Here is an 18,546-nt window from a genome sequence, read left to right as displayed (position 1 = left end):
AAGCAGTGGTGTAGTGGCTCAAAATTGTCTACATGTTACCCATTTGGCGCCCCCTAGTATGTCCTTGGTACAACTCTGTCAGGGCTGATAAAACTTCAATGTTTAAACATTCCATTAAGTTCAGTCACACCCCTGTGTAACAAGCATGGAGAAAACCATCTCCTTTGAGAATTCTTAGAACAGGGAGAGCCCTCTCTAAACATCGAAAGATTTGGACAATTTTCTATTTCCCTATATCCCTTGCAAGCTGGAATATTTTTGTTCTAAGTCAATCTTAAGTCCCCTTTCTGGCAAGACATCCTCCAGAAAGAAAAAATCTTGCGGGGCTATCAGTCATTTGTTGATAGATGATAGGCTATTAATAGCCTGGGTTCCAGACCCCTGAATGAAGCACAGGCTTCCCATGAATAGCTTTGGCTAAAAGTAAATGTTTAGATTTTAATTATTCTGCTAGATTTTGTTGTGGTTCTCTGCTTGTTTGGTCGACCAATGGCCGCCCATGAGCCAGGGGCTGTGACTTGAACTTCAAAGTCGAGAGGTCACAGAGTGGAAAGAGATGGTTAAAAATCATTAAAATTATATGGTACTGAAAAGGCGAAGGGCCATGAATTCCCTTTATAACATGGCTATTTCATCTTTTTCATGTTATCTAGTATGAATCTAGTTATAGTTGGTGTTATGAAATCAAACATACTTACTTTTCTATACTCCAAGGAATCTTGACAGGATTCTAACGTGTAGATTATGGACTGCTTCATTGTAGGGTAAATGACGTCATCCCAAAGGTCTCCATAACCGTGCTCCCTGTTTAAAAGATTTCAAAACACTTAGCTATCAAGGTTGATATCTCATCCATCAGTTTTCACTTTTTGCTCGATGTTAGAAAAGGATGTTAGTTGTTAGAAATGGTAATACTAGAAAATGGAGTTTGGTTTTTTAAAATGGAGTCTCTTTATTTTTAAAAGGTGCACCTATTTTTACTTGCGTCATGGCAAGCATAAGGTCACTCGAGGATTTACGATAGCAGCGAGGGCTTATTCGAGGAGGGGCTATTGATAATTTGTAGTTCTAGGGTGGGGCTTATTCGAGAGGGGGGGCTTTTTCGAGGGGGGCTATTGACAATTTGCAGTTCTTTGGTGGGGGCCAATTCGAGGATATACCGTATGTTTATAGGTAATAAATAGATTTAAATTTGTTTATTGGAGATGCCTATTGGAGTTTTTCTGACCTATAAGCAGGGGCGCAGTGGGAGTTACCTTTTTGGGGGGGCAAAGCTGAAAATTTTCCGATAAAACTATGATTTTTCCGACAAATTTTTTCTCAATACATTCCTTGAAGATTACCCTTGCTGCATACACTGCAACACTTGATACTACAATATCACGAATGGATCTGGAAATCGTTAACGAATGGATCGTTCGTTATACACCTTCAAGTTCAACAATAGCCTTTATTCTAACAAAACTTACCAAATATAAATCGCTATAAACAAAACTGCAACTAGTTATAAATTTACACCCTACAAGTCTTCTCGCTATACTAGACAATAAACCGTCACGTTAGTGTTTATAGCTGTTTATAGCAAAAAGTTTTTGGCAAGTTTTAAGTCGCATCATAATTACTTTGCATTTACTTATGCTAAACCTTAAATAGATATAACGCGTCCAAAAGAATAGTTTTCTTTTAACTGAATTTATATAAACTGTTACTCAAGCAGCATCTTTCTCAAAAGAGGTGTGGCAGCATACAAATCGATGATGTCACCAAAGTCTATCGACTGTAAAATATCACTTTCGACGTTGATTGTTATCAGAGAGGAAAGGCGGTCTTGTCCCATCGTTGACCGTAGCCGATTTTTTTACAATCCTCAGCTTTGAAAAAGCTCTTTCATAGTTTGTTGAACCTATTGGCAAAGTGACGAGAATCTTGTAAAGAAGGACCAGCTGTGGAAAGGCACTTTGCAGGTTATACTTATCATCAACTCAAGAACTGAATGGAACTGAAAAGTTTTCTCTTTCTCCTGCAGCCGGGAGAGGGTTGCTCTTTTCTCTTACTTTCCAAAATTTACGGTAATTATTGGCGTAAGAGCTGTACTCATCTCTTAATTTTTCGTCATCCAGGCCGTAATTCTTCGCAAACTTTTTTGATTACACTGCACACAACTGCCTTTCAATTGTTTTTTGAAAACATTCAGGGTTGAGCAAGGCAAAATGTGTCAAAATTGCCTTATGAGACGTGAATCTTGTATTCATTGAGCTGATAGCTGTATCTACTATCACGATGATATACGGATTCCCTATTTCCTTCTAATTCATCCATGCAATTTTCCCCTGGCATCTTTTTCTTTCTGCGTATTCGTCGCTCGACAAAATTTTCCTCTTCTAAGTCATGGCGAAAATAATAACTTTTTGCGTCTTCTACAACACCAGCGAATTCATTTCGAAATGAACTGAGTTGAATTTTAACTGTCGGAAATGGGAGTTTATAAAATAACTGAGACCAGAGCGTTAATTTTCTTTACAAATTTCAGCAATGCGATGATTCCGAAAAATACTCTAATGAAAATAAGTAAGAAGGGTTGATCATGCACTATTTTACGACAGGTTTAAAAAAATATGCGACCTTTTAGACAGGATCGATGAAAACCTTACATTTTGTCTAATATTTCAAATTTTCCGACAAACGTTGGATTTTCCGACAATCCGACAAAATTTTTGCCAGGGGGGGCGGCTGCCCCCCCTGCCCCCCCAGCCACTGCGCCCCTGCCTATAAGGATGCCATTGTTGGATAGGTTTTGGAAAAATTAATAAGCGAAGGGGATACGTTTATTCCGGGCTAGTTATGTTTTCCTAAACATGGGCCTAGCCAAAAGAGACATCATAAACAACGCGTCTGCTTTTCAAAACACTCAACTTCGAAGATCTGAAAAACTGTCGTAAACAACTTTTTAACGCACGAGCTAAAATACCCCTTGGGGCTACTCTATTCAAAGGGTTGGGCAATAACACAAGAACATTTCAGGGCTCGAGAGTATGTACACGGCAAAAGAAAGCTTACCTTTGCTGTTTTTATTTAAGAATAAGTAATTGCTTACCGCAAATATTGGATGTATTGGTCCTTTGTCCACATATTGTCATCTGGTAGAAATTTCGATCTGCGTCCATTTGAATAATCTTTTTGAATGGAGTTATTTGCAAGATGGTATTCCCTGTGTATTTGGAAATAATAAATATTATGTAACTGGGGTTGTATTCACAAAAAAAATGTATGCGAATTCTACGAGCGAACTTAGAGGTTTGAAAAGATAATACACTTACGGATCAAATTTATTGAGGGTAAATTCTTGACTGCAAAAGCGCAGGTAGCAATCCTGAAGATAAAAATAAAGTTGTTAGGAACTTGCAAAAATGTTTTTATGAGGCTCAATAGAGTTCTCAAGTGTGAATTCATAAAAGAAATCATTTTTAAAACTTTGAATTTTGACCACATAACATAAAAGAAATCTATGCAGTACTTCATAATATGCAAAATCAGTTCAATGAGTCAAAACCGGATGAGTTGAAGCCAATAAAAGATTTGAGATATGCTAGCGGATCAATGTAGCCTTGGCTCTGTTAATCGAGTTATGAACAGAGACGAAATTACAGGAGTTTGAGGGGGAGAGAGCCAATGTACATGTGAACAAATCTCAGCCAATTCGTAACAAATTTTGCGTTATTTCACGATGCTCTTCCAGGTTGTAGGATAAAACTACAGAACTTCTAAAAGAAGATTTTTGTGACGCCTTCATTTAAAAATTCTAAAGTTGCTAGGAACAACTGTCCATCTTCCAGTGAATAACCTGGGTTAAAGCAAAACTACGTATCTTGGAGAACTACACGTGTTGCTTTAAAAAAATAACTGTTTCCGAAAAGACAGGCTCTCTTTTTTTCTTTCTTTTTTTAAAGTTTGTACAATTTCTAGCTATGCATACTCAAGCTAATTAAAACCAACTAATTTAAATTACCAACGCTAAATATAATGTAAATCAAATATAACCGATGTTGCATACGTTTTTCTTGCAAAGATTACAGGTACAATTAAACGATGTAAATGCTGAGATTTTTTTCTTAAATATTTGTAAAGTAGGGGGTACTTTACTTCGTTTGGAACCGATGTTATCCCCTGTGGACAATAGTATTAAAATATGTGCATAAATCATATCTAGCCTCTATTCCAGTTAGCACGTGTTGTAAGTCAGTTTTTTGTATGTACGATTATGATGAAGATAAATATATTTTGAAGTCATTTTACGTCTCAATATTTGGTTTATTACACTGGTGACAGGAGCGTTTTGACCCACATCATTTTACAATGTCATCCTTTAACATAATTTTTTCAAAACTTGAGAAGTTCACCGGCGACGGGGACATAAATTTGCACCAATGGCTTCGTAACTTCGACAGATGTTGTGTTATTGCCGAGAAATCTGACGACCTCGTGGTTGGCCAAATTCTAATGCTTTGTGTTGATGGCCGTGCTAAAGCCATCTTGGATCAATTTGAAGATGAGAAAGGCAGTCCCCAGAAATACAGCGAGCTTAAGGAACAACTCGCCGCGGTTTTCGATTCAGAAACCGATCGCGAAGCTCACATGACTGCATTCGAACGCTGCATTCAAAAGATCGATGAAAGTGAAGAAGAATTCATGACCCACCTTTTACAGTTATTCAGAGCCGCCAATCCAAAAGCCAAAACTGACATTATAAACCATGCGGTGAAACGCAAGTTTTTACAAGGGATTTCTGATACACTTCGCAGAAATATATTCATCTTTTGCACCAACCCGTATGATGACAAAATTACCCATCAAGATTTGCTCAAGGCTTGCCGCGATGCATCAGTTCATCTTTCCTTACCATCTGCGACAATCAACGGTGCTATTGTCCCTGGGCCTTCTGATGCTGTTTTAACTGCTGCAAATCCATCTGATACAACACTGGACGCCATTCTTGCCTTGTCCACCAAATTTGAGCAACAAAGTCAACTCACAATGCGGAAGCTTGATGAACAACAAGACCAAATCAATGCACTCAACCGTCAACTTCCGTTTAGGCCCTCACAGCAACTTCAACATCAGCATGGTACCCCTGTTTTTTCTGCCCCGCAGAGCAACCGTAGGCAATCACGCAATGGTTTTCAACGCAATTTTGGCAGGGATTTTCAGCCTCGAAACGCAAGGCCAGACGGACGGCAACCTATTCAGTGCTATTTTTGCCACGGCTTAAATCATATCAAACGTGATTGCCTAGCTTACAAGCAGCAAGCTAATCTTCCTCAACAGTCGGGAAACTTTTGGGGCCCCCAGTAAAGGGTCATACTGGGAAAGCCGACAATGCTTCATTGACCCCCCAAAAAGAAGAATCACAATCTTTTCTGCAGAGAGAACCTAATTTGCTTTGGCTAACAGGAACATTACATGGACAACAAATTCCAATGATGCTTGATTCTGGTGCCACCGTATGCTGTCTTGCCAAAAGATGTTTCACTGGCAGTCCTTACTTGCAAAACCTACCATTACAGGGTTATACTGGCCCAGGTTTGCTTGATGCAAATGGACAAATAATGAAACCCTTTGGTGTGATTAAAGCCCCTCTTGTAGTAGGGCATCCTGCTGTATCTCACATTGTTGAATTTATGATTATTGATGCATTGCCTTATTCTTGCATTCTCGGTTTGAGTTTTCTAAATAAATTTACCAAATGGGGCATTGACAACTCCAAGAAACTCCTTCATCTAGATCAATCCATGGTATTGGTATCTTCTCAGCCTTCTCTTCAAGATAACATTGCTTTCATAACACCGAACAAGTACACAATACTACCCGGACAATCATTGACTATTAAGACAGTTGCTAATGGGCCCTCCCTTCATGCATTCCGCCCAGTTTCAGAACCGACTGCACTGATTGATGGACATGCACCCTTTGAAGAACGTCTGCATGTAAAGGTTGTTCCGTACTTACACAAGGTTTCTCATCAACACGCATGTGTTCCCACCGTCCTTGTTAATACTTCTGCCGTCGCAAAGACCATCAAAAAGGGCACCAAGGTTGCTCTAGGGACGTATGACTTTGAAGAATTCTCTGTTCTTCCTAAAGACACAATTAATCTTCTCTCTACTCAGGACACAGATAATTCTACTCAAACCTCCGATCCTATTACGATTCTCACTTCACAGTTGACCCACTTGTCTTCCTCGCAGTTTCAACAAGCCAAGAATTTACTGATGGAATTTTCTGATGTCTTCTCTTTATCAAACACCAAAATTGGCAAAACCAACGTGACAGAATTTGACTTTGATTTGGCTCATTCGACACCCATTTCAATGCCTTTACGCAGAGTGCCACTTCATCAACAATCCATTGTCAAGGAACTTTTACAACACTATAAAGCTCATGGCCTAATTGAACATATTGATTCACCTTATCGTGCTGCTACAGTCCTTGTTGCCAAGAAGAATGTTTCAAATAGCTGTGATGTTACCGATCGTTTTCGACTTGTAGTTGACTATCGTTTTCTCAACCCTGCCATCAAAGATTCAGGTTGGCCTTCTCCATCCCTTCAACAATGTCTTGACTCTGTTCGCGGCTCTCAATATGTCAGCTCAATCGACTTCAACAGTGGCTACCACCAAATTCCGTGTGCTGATAGAATCAAACCGATCATTGCCTTTTCTCCTGGTTACGGTTTTGGTCAATGGACCTGGAACGTTATGCCTCAAGGTATCAAACCGGCCTCTTCTTTGTTCCAACGAACCATGGAACAAACATTTTCTGATTTAAGCGACTGTATTCTACCACCCTTCTACGATGATGTGGTTATTAAAGGATTAGATTTCGCAGATCACCTCTCCAATGTTCGCAGAGTTTTAGCAAGAATTCGACAGTCTGGTCTCACTTTGAACGCCTTGAAATGCAAATTTTTCCAGACAAGTTTGCCGTATTTAGGCCATTTCATTGACAAGGGACACATTCGCCTTGACCCAGCTCGCATTCAGTCCATCACCGATTTTCCAGTGCCATCCAATGCCAAATCCTTGAAGGAATTTTTAGGCATGGCACAATTTTGTGATCGATTTGTTCCCCACTTCTCTGTTGTTGCTGCTCCTCTACACGAACTTGCAAAACCGACTTCAACGTTTATCTGGACACCTGAAGCTCAAGCAGCCTTTGAAGCACTAAAGCAGCTTCTCTCTTCCGCACCAGTTTTACGAGCTCCTACAAGTACAGACTCTTTCATCCTAGAAGTCGATGCATCAGACAGAGGTGAAGGTGCATGTCTTAAAGCCCATAACACAAGTGATGGCAAAACATACATCGTCGCCTACGCCAGCAGAAAGTTCAATGAAACTGAATCAAGGTGGAACATTGTAGAGAAAGAGGCGCATGCTATAATTTTTGCTACCGAAAAATTTCGTCACTACCTTCTTGGTAAACCCTTTCTCTTGCGTACTGATAATCGCGTAACTTCATTCCTGCAATCCAAACGCAACCCTAAGAGTAGAAAATTGCTGAATTGGGCTTTGCAACTTTCAGAGTTCAATTATAAAATAGAACACATTCCATCCAAGAACAACGCCATAAGCGACTGTCTCAGCCGCATGCACAGTGTCAACTCACTGGAAGAATTACAACCTAATATTACAGTGGCTGCAATCAGAGATTTCCAAACAAAAGATCAACACATCCAAGCAGCAATCGAGTACATGTCTTCTGATAAACGAAACTTTGATGTCTGCCGTCTAGGTTCCTTAAAACCATATCGCAATAAACTTTCTGTATCTGAGGATGGCATTTTGCAGTGGCACAACTGCACTGTAGTACCTGACGATTTACGTGGAACCGTCCTGAAACTTTGCCATGACCACCCATCCTCTGGTCATTTTGCTGTTGACAGAACTTGGTCTCGCCTTTGTGAACACTATTTCTGGCCCAATGCCAAACAGGATGTGATCAACTGGGTGAAAAGTTGCAAGATTTGTGCTTCTTTTAATCCACCCCCTCAAGGATACCACAAAGATCAGTTACAGCCAATACAGTCTACTGAACGATTCGAACTTGTTTGCTACGATCTAGCCGGACCTTTTCTGCCTGCATCTCAAGATGGTTTCAAGTATGCTCTTATCCTGGTCGACCACTTTACAAAATGGCCTGAAGTTGTTCCCCTCAAAGAGATATCGGCACCTACTATTGCTAGAGCAATTCACGACCAATGGATCTGTCGGTATGGGATTATGCAACGTTTGCACAGTGATGGTGCCTCAAATGTTCATGGCAATGTTATGCGGGAAGTCGCCAAAATCTTGGGTATAGGTAAATCCAAGTCTTCGCGTCTCCACCCACAAGGTGATGGCCTTTCTGAGGCAATGGTAAAACTGGTTAAGTCCTGTGTGCAGAAACAAATTGATCAACATGGCCGTAACTGGGACACGTTCTTGCAATCAGCTGTCTACGCCATTCGTTCAAGTGTTAATAATAGCACTAAAGTTACACCTGCTGAACTTATTCTTGGTGCTAAACTTTCTTTACCAACTGCGTTGCTGTTTAATAAATCACCACAGCAACAGATTCAACAGTCTGCTCCACACCATGTGAAACAGGCTCAAGCTTTTGCCAATGACATCGGTACGTGCCTTAAAAACTCCTTTACAAATGTTCGCAGTATCCTCAACCAGAGCAGAGAAAGAATGAAACAACAATACGATAAGAAAACTACCCAACATCATTATAAGATCAATGATACTGTCATGTTATGGAACCCACCTCAGAAAAGGGGTATTTCACGTTGTTTTCAACCAAAGTGGTCGGGGCCTTGGACAATCACCCACTTGATAGGAGGTCTGAATTGTAAGCTTGTTGACGCCAGTGGCAAAGCCAGTCCTACTATTCATGTCAATCAACTGAAGTATATACCTCCAAGATCAATCCACTTACTCAAAAAAGCAACTGACCCCCTACCTGCAAAGGAACCTCCTAAGAAAAAAGTCTGTGATATTTTTGCTGACCTAACCAATACCAAGACAACAAATCTCATTGATGATAGAGTACACGTCGAGGGTGCAAGAGGAGGAGGGAATACAGGGGACTTGAACCACGGAGAACAACCAGAAGATAATAACAACATGATCAACAGAAATTGGTGCAGAGTAGACATTGCAAACATACTACCAAACAGAACTCGTTCACATTCACTAACATAGGAAGAGAGATGGGGAGGGGGATAGTGTTATCCCCTGTGGACAATAGTATTAAAATATGTGCATAAATCATATCTAGCCTCTATTCCAGTTAGCACGTGTTGTAAGTCAGTTTTTTGTATGTACGATTATGATGAAGATAAATATATTTTGAAGTCATTTTACGTCTCAATATTTGGTTTATTACACCGAGTTCCATAATTTGCCACATCTGTATGATATGGTATTGAATCCATATATTTTGCAATGTGGATCCGCTGCTTTGAATGGGGAGTTTCTCATTCATGGAAAATATTTCATTAAAAAAATGTTTTCCAAAATTTTTGTTATCCTTGACGAATTTACATCTAAAAACTTATTTTAGTGCGTCTAATCAAATAAACCAATTATTTTTTATTTTTCATACTTCTCCCTGTTAGAGAGTGTTTCGTTGTTGTTAAACTTTCTTTTTCCCTTAGATCGAAGCATTATAAATTTTCTTATATTTTATTCATGAAAAGTGCAGTATTTGCTATCACTAATTTTTTCTTCGGAGGGGCATATTTATCACCAAAAGAATGTTGGTTGTAGTGTTAAAGACCAAAGCTATCTGAAAAGAATCTATTGGACCACAACGAAACTCTCAACTTTGCATAAAAAACATTGTCTGGAGAGGGATAGGAGGATGAAGTAAACAATTTACAAAAACTTAGTTAAGCTAACCAATACATTTAGCAGGCATTGTAGATGGAAATTATAGAAAGATTTTCTTAGCACGGAATGAAAGATATTTACCTTGTAAAACCACAGGGTGAGAGGGTTCCAATCTGTCACCAAAAACCATTGCCGAATATCAAATTTGGTGTTATAAATAAGCTTTGGTTTCTCTGCAAAGATGGAACATTGTGTGACAAACTATAGGCTCAATAGATTAAACAATTATGATTGTATTGAATTGTATTCAAGTGTATTGTACTGTATTGTATGGTAATAAAATGTTTTGTAATGTATTGTAATACACTGTATTTATTGTAACGTATTTTATCAAATTGTTATCGGTTTGGGAAAATTATATGGCTTCATGATAAACCAATCATTGTCTAACTGATTTAGCTTCATAGAGATATTTTAAGACAGATGAAATTTTATTCCCATATCTTACTCCCTATTTCATATCTTTTTGTCCCCCCCCCTCATCTTGGTTGTCAGAACCCTGACTATAGAACTTATACTGAATCAGATTCATAAATCAGAATAAAACGTCGAATTGGTGCAGTTTTTCATTATTCCTTTTCTAAATTTACTTTCGAAATGATTAACTCTCACATCATCACAAATGTAAATAACCAACCTATGTATTTTTGAACAACCCATTTGTTTTCTTTTTTCAAAACTGAGCTGCTTGATAACTTTAGGATTTCTTCTAAATTATCCATAACCATGATGCCACGTCCACGTGACTTGGCACCAGGCTTCACAATCCACACATTCTTGTCATTGAGTAATACTTGTGGGTATGCTTCCTTCATCTAAAAAATTTGAGGCAGCCTTCAAATTTTTGGCAGCAATCAACAATAGTCCATCATAAGAATTTGATGTGATTTTGTGCTTCTGATGAGGATGGTTTTGCCCAAAATTAGGTCAAACCACCTCCCCCCCCCCGTCCCTAGGGTTTGTGCCCGTAAGTCTTCAATTTCTACAAATTTTGTAATCGATCTTTTCTGGGGAAGTCTTTAATTTTTATACTTTCCATATTGGCGATGTGGCATCTGTCTCTGTGCTGCTGAGCTAGACCCCACAATAATAATATTAATATCATATTTATACAGGTTAACTTTGGTCAGCAACAACGTGCTGTTATCAATAAAGGACCTGTCTGTTATTTCAAATGGGTTTTTCCACTGCCAAGGCCATAGCTGCTGAGTGGAAAGTAAAGATCTAGAGAAACAAAACTTACGAAATTGTAATTTTGTTACCTTTAATCTCTTACCTTTTCTAATAGCTCTTCACATTCATTCAAGTAAGATTCAGCTCCAATGATGACCCCGTTGGAACTGTGAAGCAAGCATGACAAAGTCAAGAAGTGACACTCTAGCTCAAGATGGTGCACTCTGTGGCGACAGAAAAGGGGTTCAGCACCCCTCCCCATCACATTTCTCTTTCATTCTTCATAAAGAAACTTTTTCAGTCCCCTCCATAATCCATAACATAACCAGCAGTCCCTAGCAGTGTCTCATAATAGGCTGTCTCATTAAGAACTAGTTATTTGCTATAAAAAAGATAGATGACTCGAAAAATGCCCATTCGCTTATTAACAAGAGACATGGTGTCTTGCAGCTTTTTTCTCCCACCCAAGTTCCTATCAGACACAGGCAGTTCTAGACTGGCACAAAATTATTGTTATTATTCGTGGAAAGTGACGAAAAGTCACGAAAAACCTTGTATTTTTTAGAACCTGACATAAAAGGAGATACCAGAGGCTGGTTGTGTTTTAGTGATGGCTGTCGAATGCATCGAATAAATAATTATTAATTGTAGTCTATAACACCACTCTTTATGACTTTCATTCATCTCTATTTTCATATTTGCAACAATAGATCGATTTTTGATCATACTTATAACGGTAAATTTTGTCTCTACCGTTATTGTAAATCTGACATAGAATCTAAATTAGGGTTATCGTGGCTTCAGTTTGGTTGGATGGTAGTAGGAAATAGCTAAAACCAAAGGGGCGTAAACCGATTGGAGCATGGCCATATGTTTTATGTCCCATGTCGGAAAGGTGAAATCTATTTTAAAAAGCCCCAACATTCTTGACTTTCCAATTGTAAAATTATGAAATCTGAGCTTGGAAAAACTCATTTCAAGCAGAACGAATACAATTGATGATTTATCCAAAAAACACAAAAATTTAAAACAGATTGGTGGCAGCGGGAACACTGGCCCCGCCACAGTGAAATGAAAGATTTAATAGCAACTTACCGTGATACTTGATAAAAAAACTCAATGAGCTGATCCCATGTTTCGTCTGAAAGCCCAAACAGCTAAAAAGAATTTTCTTTTAAAACCTTGGTTAAAGTAGGAAACGAACAAGATGTACTATCGGAGGCACAGTTGTAGTCAATTTTTTTTCTGGGATGATGAAAGCAAATTTCTTCGACAAATTTAGAAAAAATTAGCAAAATTTTCGAAATTAACCAACAACGTTGGTGGTTTAAGTATAGAGCTAAAGCCCCTTCCCCCCAGCCACTACGCCCCTGGATCCGATGCTTCTTCCAATGCAATGTGAGTTCTTAATTCTCACTTTCCAATTGTTCTAGACGTTATAGATCGTTATATATAATTTCAAAAGCCTGCAACACTCCTGTTTGAAGCTTACTGTCCTAAGACTCAGTGATCAGTAATAATTCAACATAATAATTCATCAAGTTTCTCTTTGGTTTCTAATGATCGTTATGAACTATAAGGAATGCAACAAATCATAAAAGATCCTGAAGCACCGTAAGCTACATTGAAACTAGTGTTTGGGAGGGATTCGTTTGTGCTTACCGTGGCAACAATGAGACAAGTCTAGTGTATGGAGGAGGTTTAAATGTAGGTAGGTAGCCTGTATTTACAATTTATCAGCATGGCACTGCCGTATATAGTACCTGTTCGCTATTTGTCTGCCCATCTTCCTCTATATCAAGGTGCTCTTTAGATTTGAGGTACTCCTGACACGCCTTCATTGCTAGCATCAAAGCTCTTGTTGTCAATATTTTGTCATTACCGTTCGGAGTGTATGATACGCCTTTGTCCTTGAGTCGTCTTACTGTATGATTTATTATCGCAATTGCACTTAGCATTCGAAAATCATCTGAAAGGCAAATAATTTTGTGATTAAGTAGTTAAAATAAATGTTTTTCAATCCTGCTTGGGCATTCAGCGAGCAATACAAACTCTTTATATGAGAATACCAAATTTTTTGCTGAGCCTCAATGTTCTTAATTTTTTTTCGATTTTGTGCCTAAGATTATTCTGAAATTATTCTTAAGCGATAAAATTTCTGAAGCGAGACTAACACTAATCTTAAAACAAATTCTGGTATAACAAGGATTATTCTCGATAAGAAGGGACCAAATTTTGTTTTCTTACCAATGAAATCCTGCTTTTCATTGTCACTTGAAATTCGGTGACACCGAGGAAAGAAAGATTCATGGTCGACGTTCTCAAACCAAGGAAGATTGCGTATGTTGATGCAAAGACCAAACTGCAACAAATTATTCCAAATTTGATATCAACTTTCTAGATAATCATCAAAACGCGAACAAAATTTTGTACTAGGATGTAACTAAATGCAACCAATTATTCGTACTTTATTTCAAAAAGATGTAATAATCTCTTACACGAACTCACAAATGAGAGAAGGTGTATTAAAGATTCTCTGAATAACGAAAAGGTCACGATAACAGTCTGCTCGACGGGCTCCAAGGAGTTCTTGCGGCGAAAAATCGATGAAAATGTAGCAAATAAGAAACACCGCAATGCGATGAGAATGAAAAACAATATATACGGCGAAATATTAGCCTTTACTGATTTACGTGTATTTATTGTTGTTAATTCTCGTCGCATTGCAGTGTTTATATTTGCTGTATTAAAGATTGCCAAGAGTATGGGTAGGGCCTGTTATTTTGAATAGTCTCTCGTATATCACCACTATGTGTCAAAGGGACAACAGTTCAACAACAACCACATTAGTTACAAGATTTAGAAGGGTTTGCCCACTAAGCATGGATCCACAGCGCAAAAGAAGACCTTGGTTGGTACCCCAACAGATAATTATTTTAGCTTGAAAAGAAGAAGAATGTATGTTTGAAAATGAACCCTATACATTCGTCTAATTGAAAGTTCAATTCAACCTTCAAATTTCATAACAAGTTTCATTTTCTTTTTTAACGTTTGGATCTCCACTCAACTTATTTTTGGAGTAAAAAGAAGTGGACCTACCTTTGTAGTAAACGAACTTGCGTGAACAAAATGATTGACAATTTGATCCTGGAAATATAAATACCATGTTAAGATGAAATGCAGTCTAAGAATGTGCAGAATAATGAGTATAATGAAACAGAGTCAGTTTAATGTATGGATCTTTAATTGACAGAGCGAAATGTCGGGAAAATTGTTGTCCCTAGCGGATATGTCGGGTCGCTGCTCACTTCCTTTTTCATTCGAAATCAAAGTATGGTAGAAAGGGAAGTATAATAGAATCAATCTAACGTACCTTAGTCAAATAGTTGAATTCAATGTCTGATCTTCTGCACGTCCATATTAAGGCTGGTACTGAATTTCGCGCTATACGAGACTGAAAAAAGAACGAAAAATGTGATATATGTACAAGAGACGGTATGAGCTGAAAGTTACTTAAAAGATACTTTGGTTAAAGATTACTGGAGTATAATAGACAGGTGATGTGAACCAATGGACGGTCATCAAATGTGTAAGTCCTCCTCATAAAGTATAGAAAAAGAGGCGGAGTTTGGGTACCTCGTTTATTTTGCTTTCATCAGATTTCCCCACGGCTTTTCACCGAACAACCGCCATTTTTTTAAAGGCTCAGTTTTCTATCATATATAACAGTTTTACCTTTTCTTAAGAAAATATCAGCTAATCTTCACCTTAAAACCTAGCATTGCTTGCTAACAAGACATTGTGTTAATTAGGCATGTGAGGCATATCGCAAACTTTCTAACATTATCTATTATGTATGCTGTAAATGAGGCTGAATTTTCTTGAGGGTAAACATTCGGATAAAAAATGAACCTGAAAAGCGGTTGCTGAGTTCATAGCTACGAGTAACGAACTTAAGCTCTTTTTAGCTACAGACCCATAATCAGCTGAGAGGAAAAGATGTCTTTTAGCATTTGATAATATTCGTAGTATTTTCGTTGAAAGAAAGATCACTCCCCTTTCCTTGGAGTTCTTGCCCCTATTCACAGCCCCTCCCCTTGACTATCCAACTCTTGCCTACGGCCAACACCCAAGAGCTTATTAAAAAGATGTCCCAAAGAAACTCACCATTATACCATACTGGCTGTCGCTTTCAAACCCTTGATCAAGATCATCGAAATTCCCAATCGTCGTTGTCCCGTATGCATAAGTACTCTTGGTTTCAACTTGGTTCTTCTCGGGGTTCGACTTGCTCTGATGATACGTCCCGTCACCTCGTCCGAAACCCCATCTCTGTGTCTTTGTAGAAGACTCGTTTTTCCCAGACTGTGCAGTATCTTGTGACTTAGGTGATCCTCCTTTCCGTAAACCTGCATTTTCCACAGGGGAATCTGGATCGATTACGTCATCATCGTCATCATCTGAATCTCGGCTTAACGTGTCAGGTGAACGTTTTTGTGCTGCGGTGGAGCACACAATATCAGCTTTGAAGTACTTTTCTATCCAGCCTCTTCTTCGAAGACAAGCTCGTAAAACTGGGTACGGCCCCATGCACATAAACACCTTTTTGTTCTAAAATAGAATTATAACTCTGGCGTCAAGAAATGACAGAAAGTTTCGCCCAGTATCCTGAATCAAAAAACACTACAACCACGAGATGAGTTACCGTTTCTGGGTAAGCCTTCTTACTGAGAGAAAATCGACTAAATAGGTCCCTAGCAACTTATGAGTGGGACTTATGTTTATAGGGGCATGAAAATTCGGGACCCCCAGTTGCGTCCTTGTTGGAAAATTCGGGCTTTCGTCGGTTGTATCTGTCATCTTGTCGGATAATCGTGGGTGTCAGCCCCCCAAATGAAAACATGAATCTTCACAACTGGTTTCACATGTGTGGACAGGGCATTTTTTAAGAATTTTCAACTGGTGGGGCATTTGAGAAAAGGGCATATAGATAAAGGAAGAATTTACAAGGCTTTCAAACAGGCTTTCAAAAATGGACTTTGTGAATTAGAAAAGGAATCACATATAGAAGCAGCAGTTCCAGGGAAAAATAAATTGAGATTTGAAACCTGTTCAATGAAGATTTCCTCCACAAATATCTCAAATAAAGTAAAAAGTAAAAAAGTCACCGAATCATAAGGGCACTTAAGTGGTGGGGCAAACATGTTCAACTGGTGGGGCAATGAAAGGGGCTGGTGGGGAATTTCCCCACTACTTTATATGTTAAAAAATGCCCTGTGTGTGGAGCAGGCCGCATTATGCAGGAGTAAGCAGATTTTTCACTTAACACTTCGGGCAGCGTTTTCTAGTGTTTCAGAGAAGACAGTTTTCACATTTTCACACAGGCAAGCTACTGACCCTTTATCATTTCTTTCCTTGTAGCAAACGCCGCGCCAAGTGTTCAATTTTGTTCTCTTTGTTCGAAAAGCTTCAATCGCGTGTATGATTTTCCATTGCAAAATTGATACAATGTTTTTCTTTTTGCTTTTTAGAATAGCAAACATAAAGTAAATATGTATTCACTATAAAGGCTCTTATCAGCCCAGACCAGGTTACAAGGAAGGCAAAAATGAAAGAAGAGTCACTTCACTTTTGTTTGAAAATGTTTAACCTGTCGCAGGTCGCAGCTCATCTCCCTATCCCCAAATAAGAGCTTTAGGTGCGCAACTATGAAAATCTATACACAAAATTTACTTAAACTCTCAAGCAGATGGATAGCATTTTTCACCTTGTCCCAGTATTTTATTGTAGAAAAACTATAAGATCTTTGTCGAAGGAAAGGTCGTATATTTTCAAAATAAAGAACAGGTTGCAACATATTTGCAACATATGGTCAGATTACCATGGATAACTCTACAACCATTTTCTGAACATGTATAAAATAAACTGTGCTGCGCTGAGGACAATATTGTGCGCCAGCAGAAGATCCCGGTCTTTCAGTTTACGCTTTGCAGTATAGAATGCTTGGTGTGATTTTCGCCCCCTTTTCTTTTGAAGGGAGTTGCAGCCGTGATTGGAGAATAACTCTTGTTACATTTACACGAAAACGATATGTTTTTAAATGATCTGCGTTTTCAAACGATCCAGAACTGGAACAAATGTTCAAATGTTGGAGTATCCAGTGGTTATCGTTGTCGCATGAACGGGGGGGGGGGGGGGGTAGAAACATGAGCGGGGAAAGAAACACAAGGAAATGACTACATACTTGAAAATGTTTCTGATATTCAAATGACAATAAATTGATGTTAGAAATTCTAAATTATTTTTTCTTTCCCCATTAAAATCAAGATGAGTCTAAAATTGTTCTGCCTTCTGGGTCTACCGTGCCTGTGTGAAACAGTTTTTTTTCTTGAACTTTTCTTTTTTGAAAGTTGTTGATTATTTTATTGTTTGACCTATATTTGTTGATAATCATTTAATGACTCTTTTTTAGCTTTAGATAATATGCAAGTCGAACCTTGGGCTTATCTATTCGTTGACTTTGGTATAAGAAGCTAGTTTTGTTTTCAACACCCACTCTGAAGATTTGCTAGTTGCGGCCTAATAATATTCTTACGTCATCGTTGTTAGGTGTCGTGAAAACTGCATGTTCTTAGCACTGAAAACACACATTAATATCAAAATATCCCGTCGCCATGAAAGAAAATTCGCGCGCCAGAGAGAACTTATCTCAGCTAGACACGTTTACTTTTGTTTCTTCATCAAATCCTCCGGTTGTATTTTTAATGACTGTCGTGAGATAAATTAAAAACGACCAAGGATTTTCTACATGATCGATGGAGAGTTGATTACGTACGGATATAAAAAACACATTTTCGCAGGTTTACAGCCCGTGGGGTGCTTTTGAAGCAAATACATATAGTTTCAATGGTGAAAAACTCGACTCTTGCTACTTGCTCAAAACTCTTGCTAGGCCAGATTTGTTAAAAAGAAGTAATACAATATGCATAGGGTGAATTGAGGAAACATTTTTTGACCATGCACTCTGAAGTGTTGCAAAAGTATCAATTGATTTAGCTTAAGAATTCGTTTATTTCACTGTCATGCTACTTTGGGAGGGAAAGTTGATCTAACACCTTTCTTTCTCAGATGTGCAATGGAAAGCAGTCAAATTTATGAAATTTACCAATAAACCCCTAGCCTCCGCTGATGTCATTAAATGTAGTACCCACTTAGTTGTGCCAAATGCACACCAAAACCAGATATTTAATTATTCTTTTAATTTAATAGCAATATCTCAATTGTGGCATAAAATTTGGATTTTTTGTTTGAGCTACCTGTACACTTTGAAGACTATGTTAAGAGAAGAAAGTTTTGCAAATTGAGAAAAGCACAAATTAGGACAAAATGCAAAATTTTTTTTCTCCTGTGCAAGTTTCTTCCCTTAAGCAATTCTTTTACTTGC

General features: G+C 38.4%; 2 protein-coding genes across 2 annotated transcripts in view; one reads left to right on the top strand and one right to left on the bottom strand.

Moving 5' to 3' along the window:
* Nucleotides 1–18,546, top strand: part of LOC135692845 (uncharacterized) — a 36,632-nt gene that overhangs the window by 3,524 nt on the left and 14,562 nt on the right. The gene's annotated exons all lie outside the window — the stretch shown is intronic.
* The window catches only part of LOC135692839 (uncharacterized), a 31,165-nt gene that overhangs the window by 9,029 nt on the left and 3,590 nt on the right, over nt 1–18,546 (bottom strand). Inside the window, exons 5-16 of the mRNA XM_065211159.2 lie at nt 15,270–15,713; nt 14,476–14,556; nt 14,202–14,249; nt 13,350–13,464; nt 12,866–13,071; nt 12,198–12,259; nt 11,206–11,269; nt 10,567–10,744; nt 10,011–10,102; nt 3,318–3,370; nt 3,095–3,208; nt 699–804 (exon numbers count right to left, since the gene is read on the bottom strand). Of these exons, the coding sequence (XP_065067231.2) occupies nt 699–804; nt 3,095–3,208; nt 3,318–3,370; nt 10,011–10,102; nt 10,567–10,744; nt 11,206–11,269; nt 12,198–12,259; nt 12,866–13,071; nt 13,350–13,464; nt 14,202–14,249; nt 14,476–14,556; nt 15,270–15,713 (1,563 nt within the window). The remainder of the gene's footprint in view (nt 1–698; nt 805–3,094; nt 3,209–3,317; nt 3,371–10,010; nt 10,103–10,566; nt 10,745–11,205; nt 11,270–12,197; nt 12,260–12,865; nt 13,072–13,349; nt 13,465–14,201; nt 14,250–14,475; nt 14,557–15,269; nt 15,714–18,546) is intronic.

This window comes from Rhopilema esculentum, chromosome 3 (assembly GCF_057945365.1).
Source record: "Rhopilema esculentum isolate cy_ngs chromosome 3, ASM5794536v1, whole genome shotgun sequence".
In the NCBI taxonomy this organism is placed as follows: domain Eukaryota; kingdom Metazoa; phylum Cnidaria; class Scyphozoa; order Rhizostomeae; family Rhizostomatidae; genus Rhopilema; species Rhopilema esculentum.
Note: the sequence above shows the minus strand (reverse complement) of the source record. Positions and strands in the feature narration are given on the sequence as shown.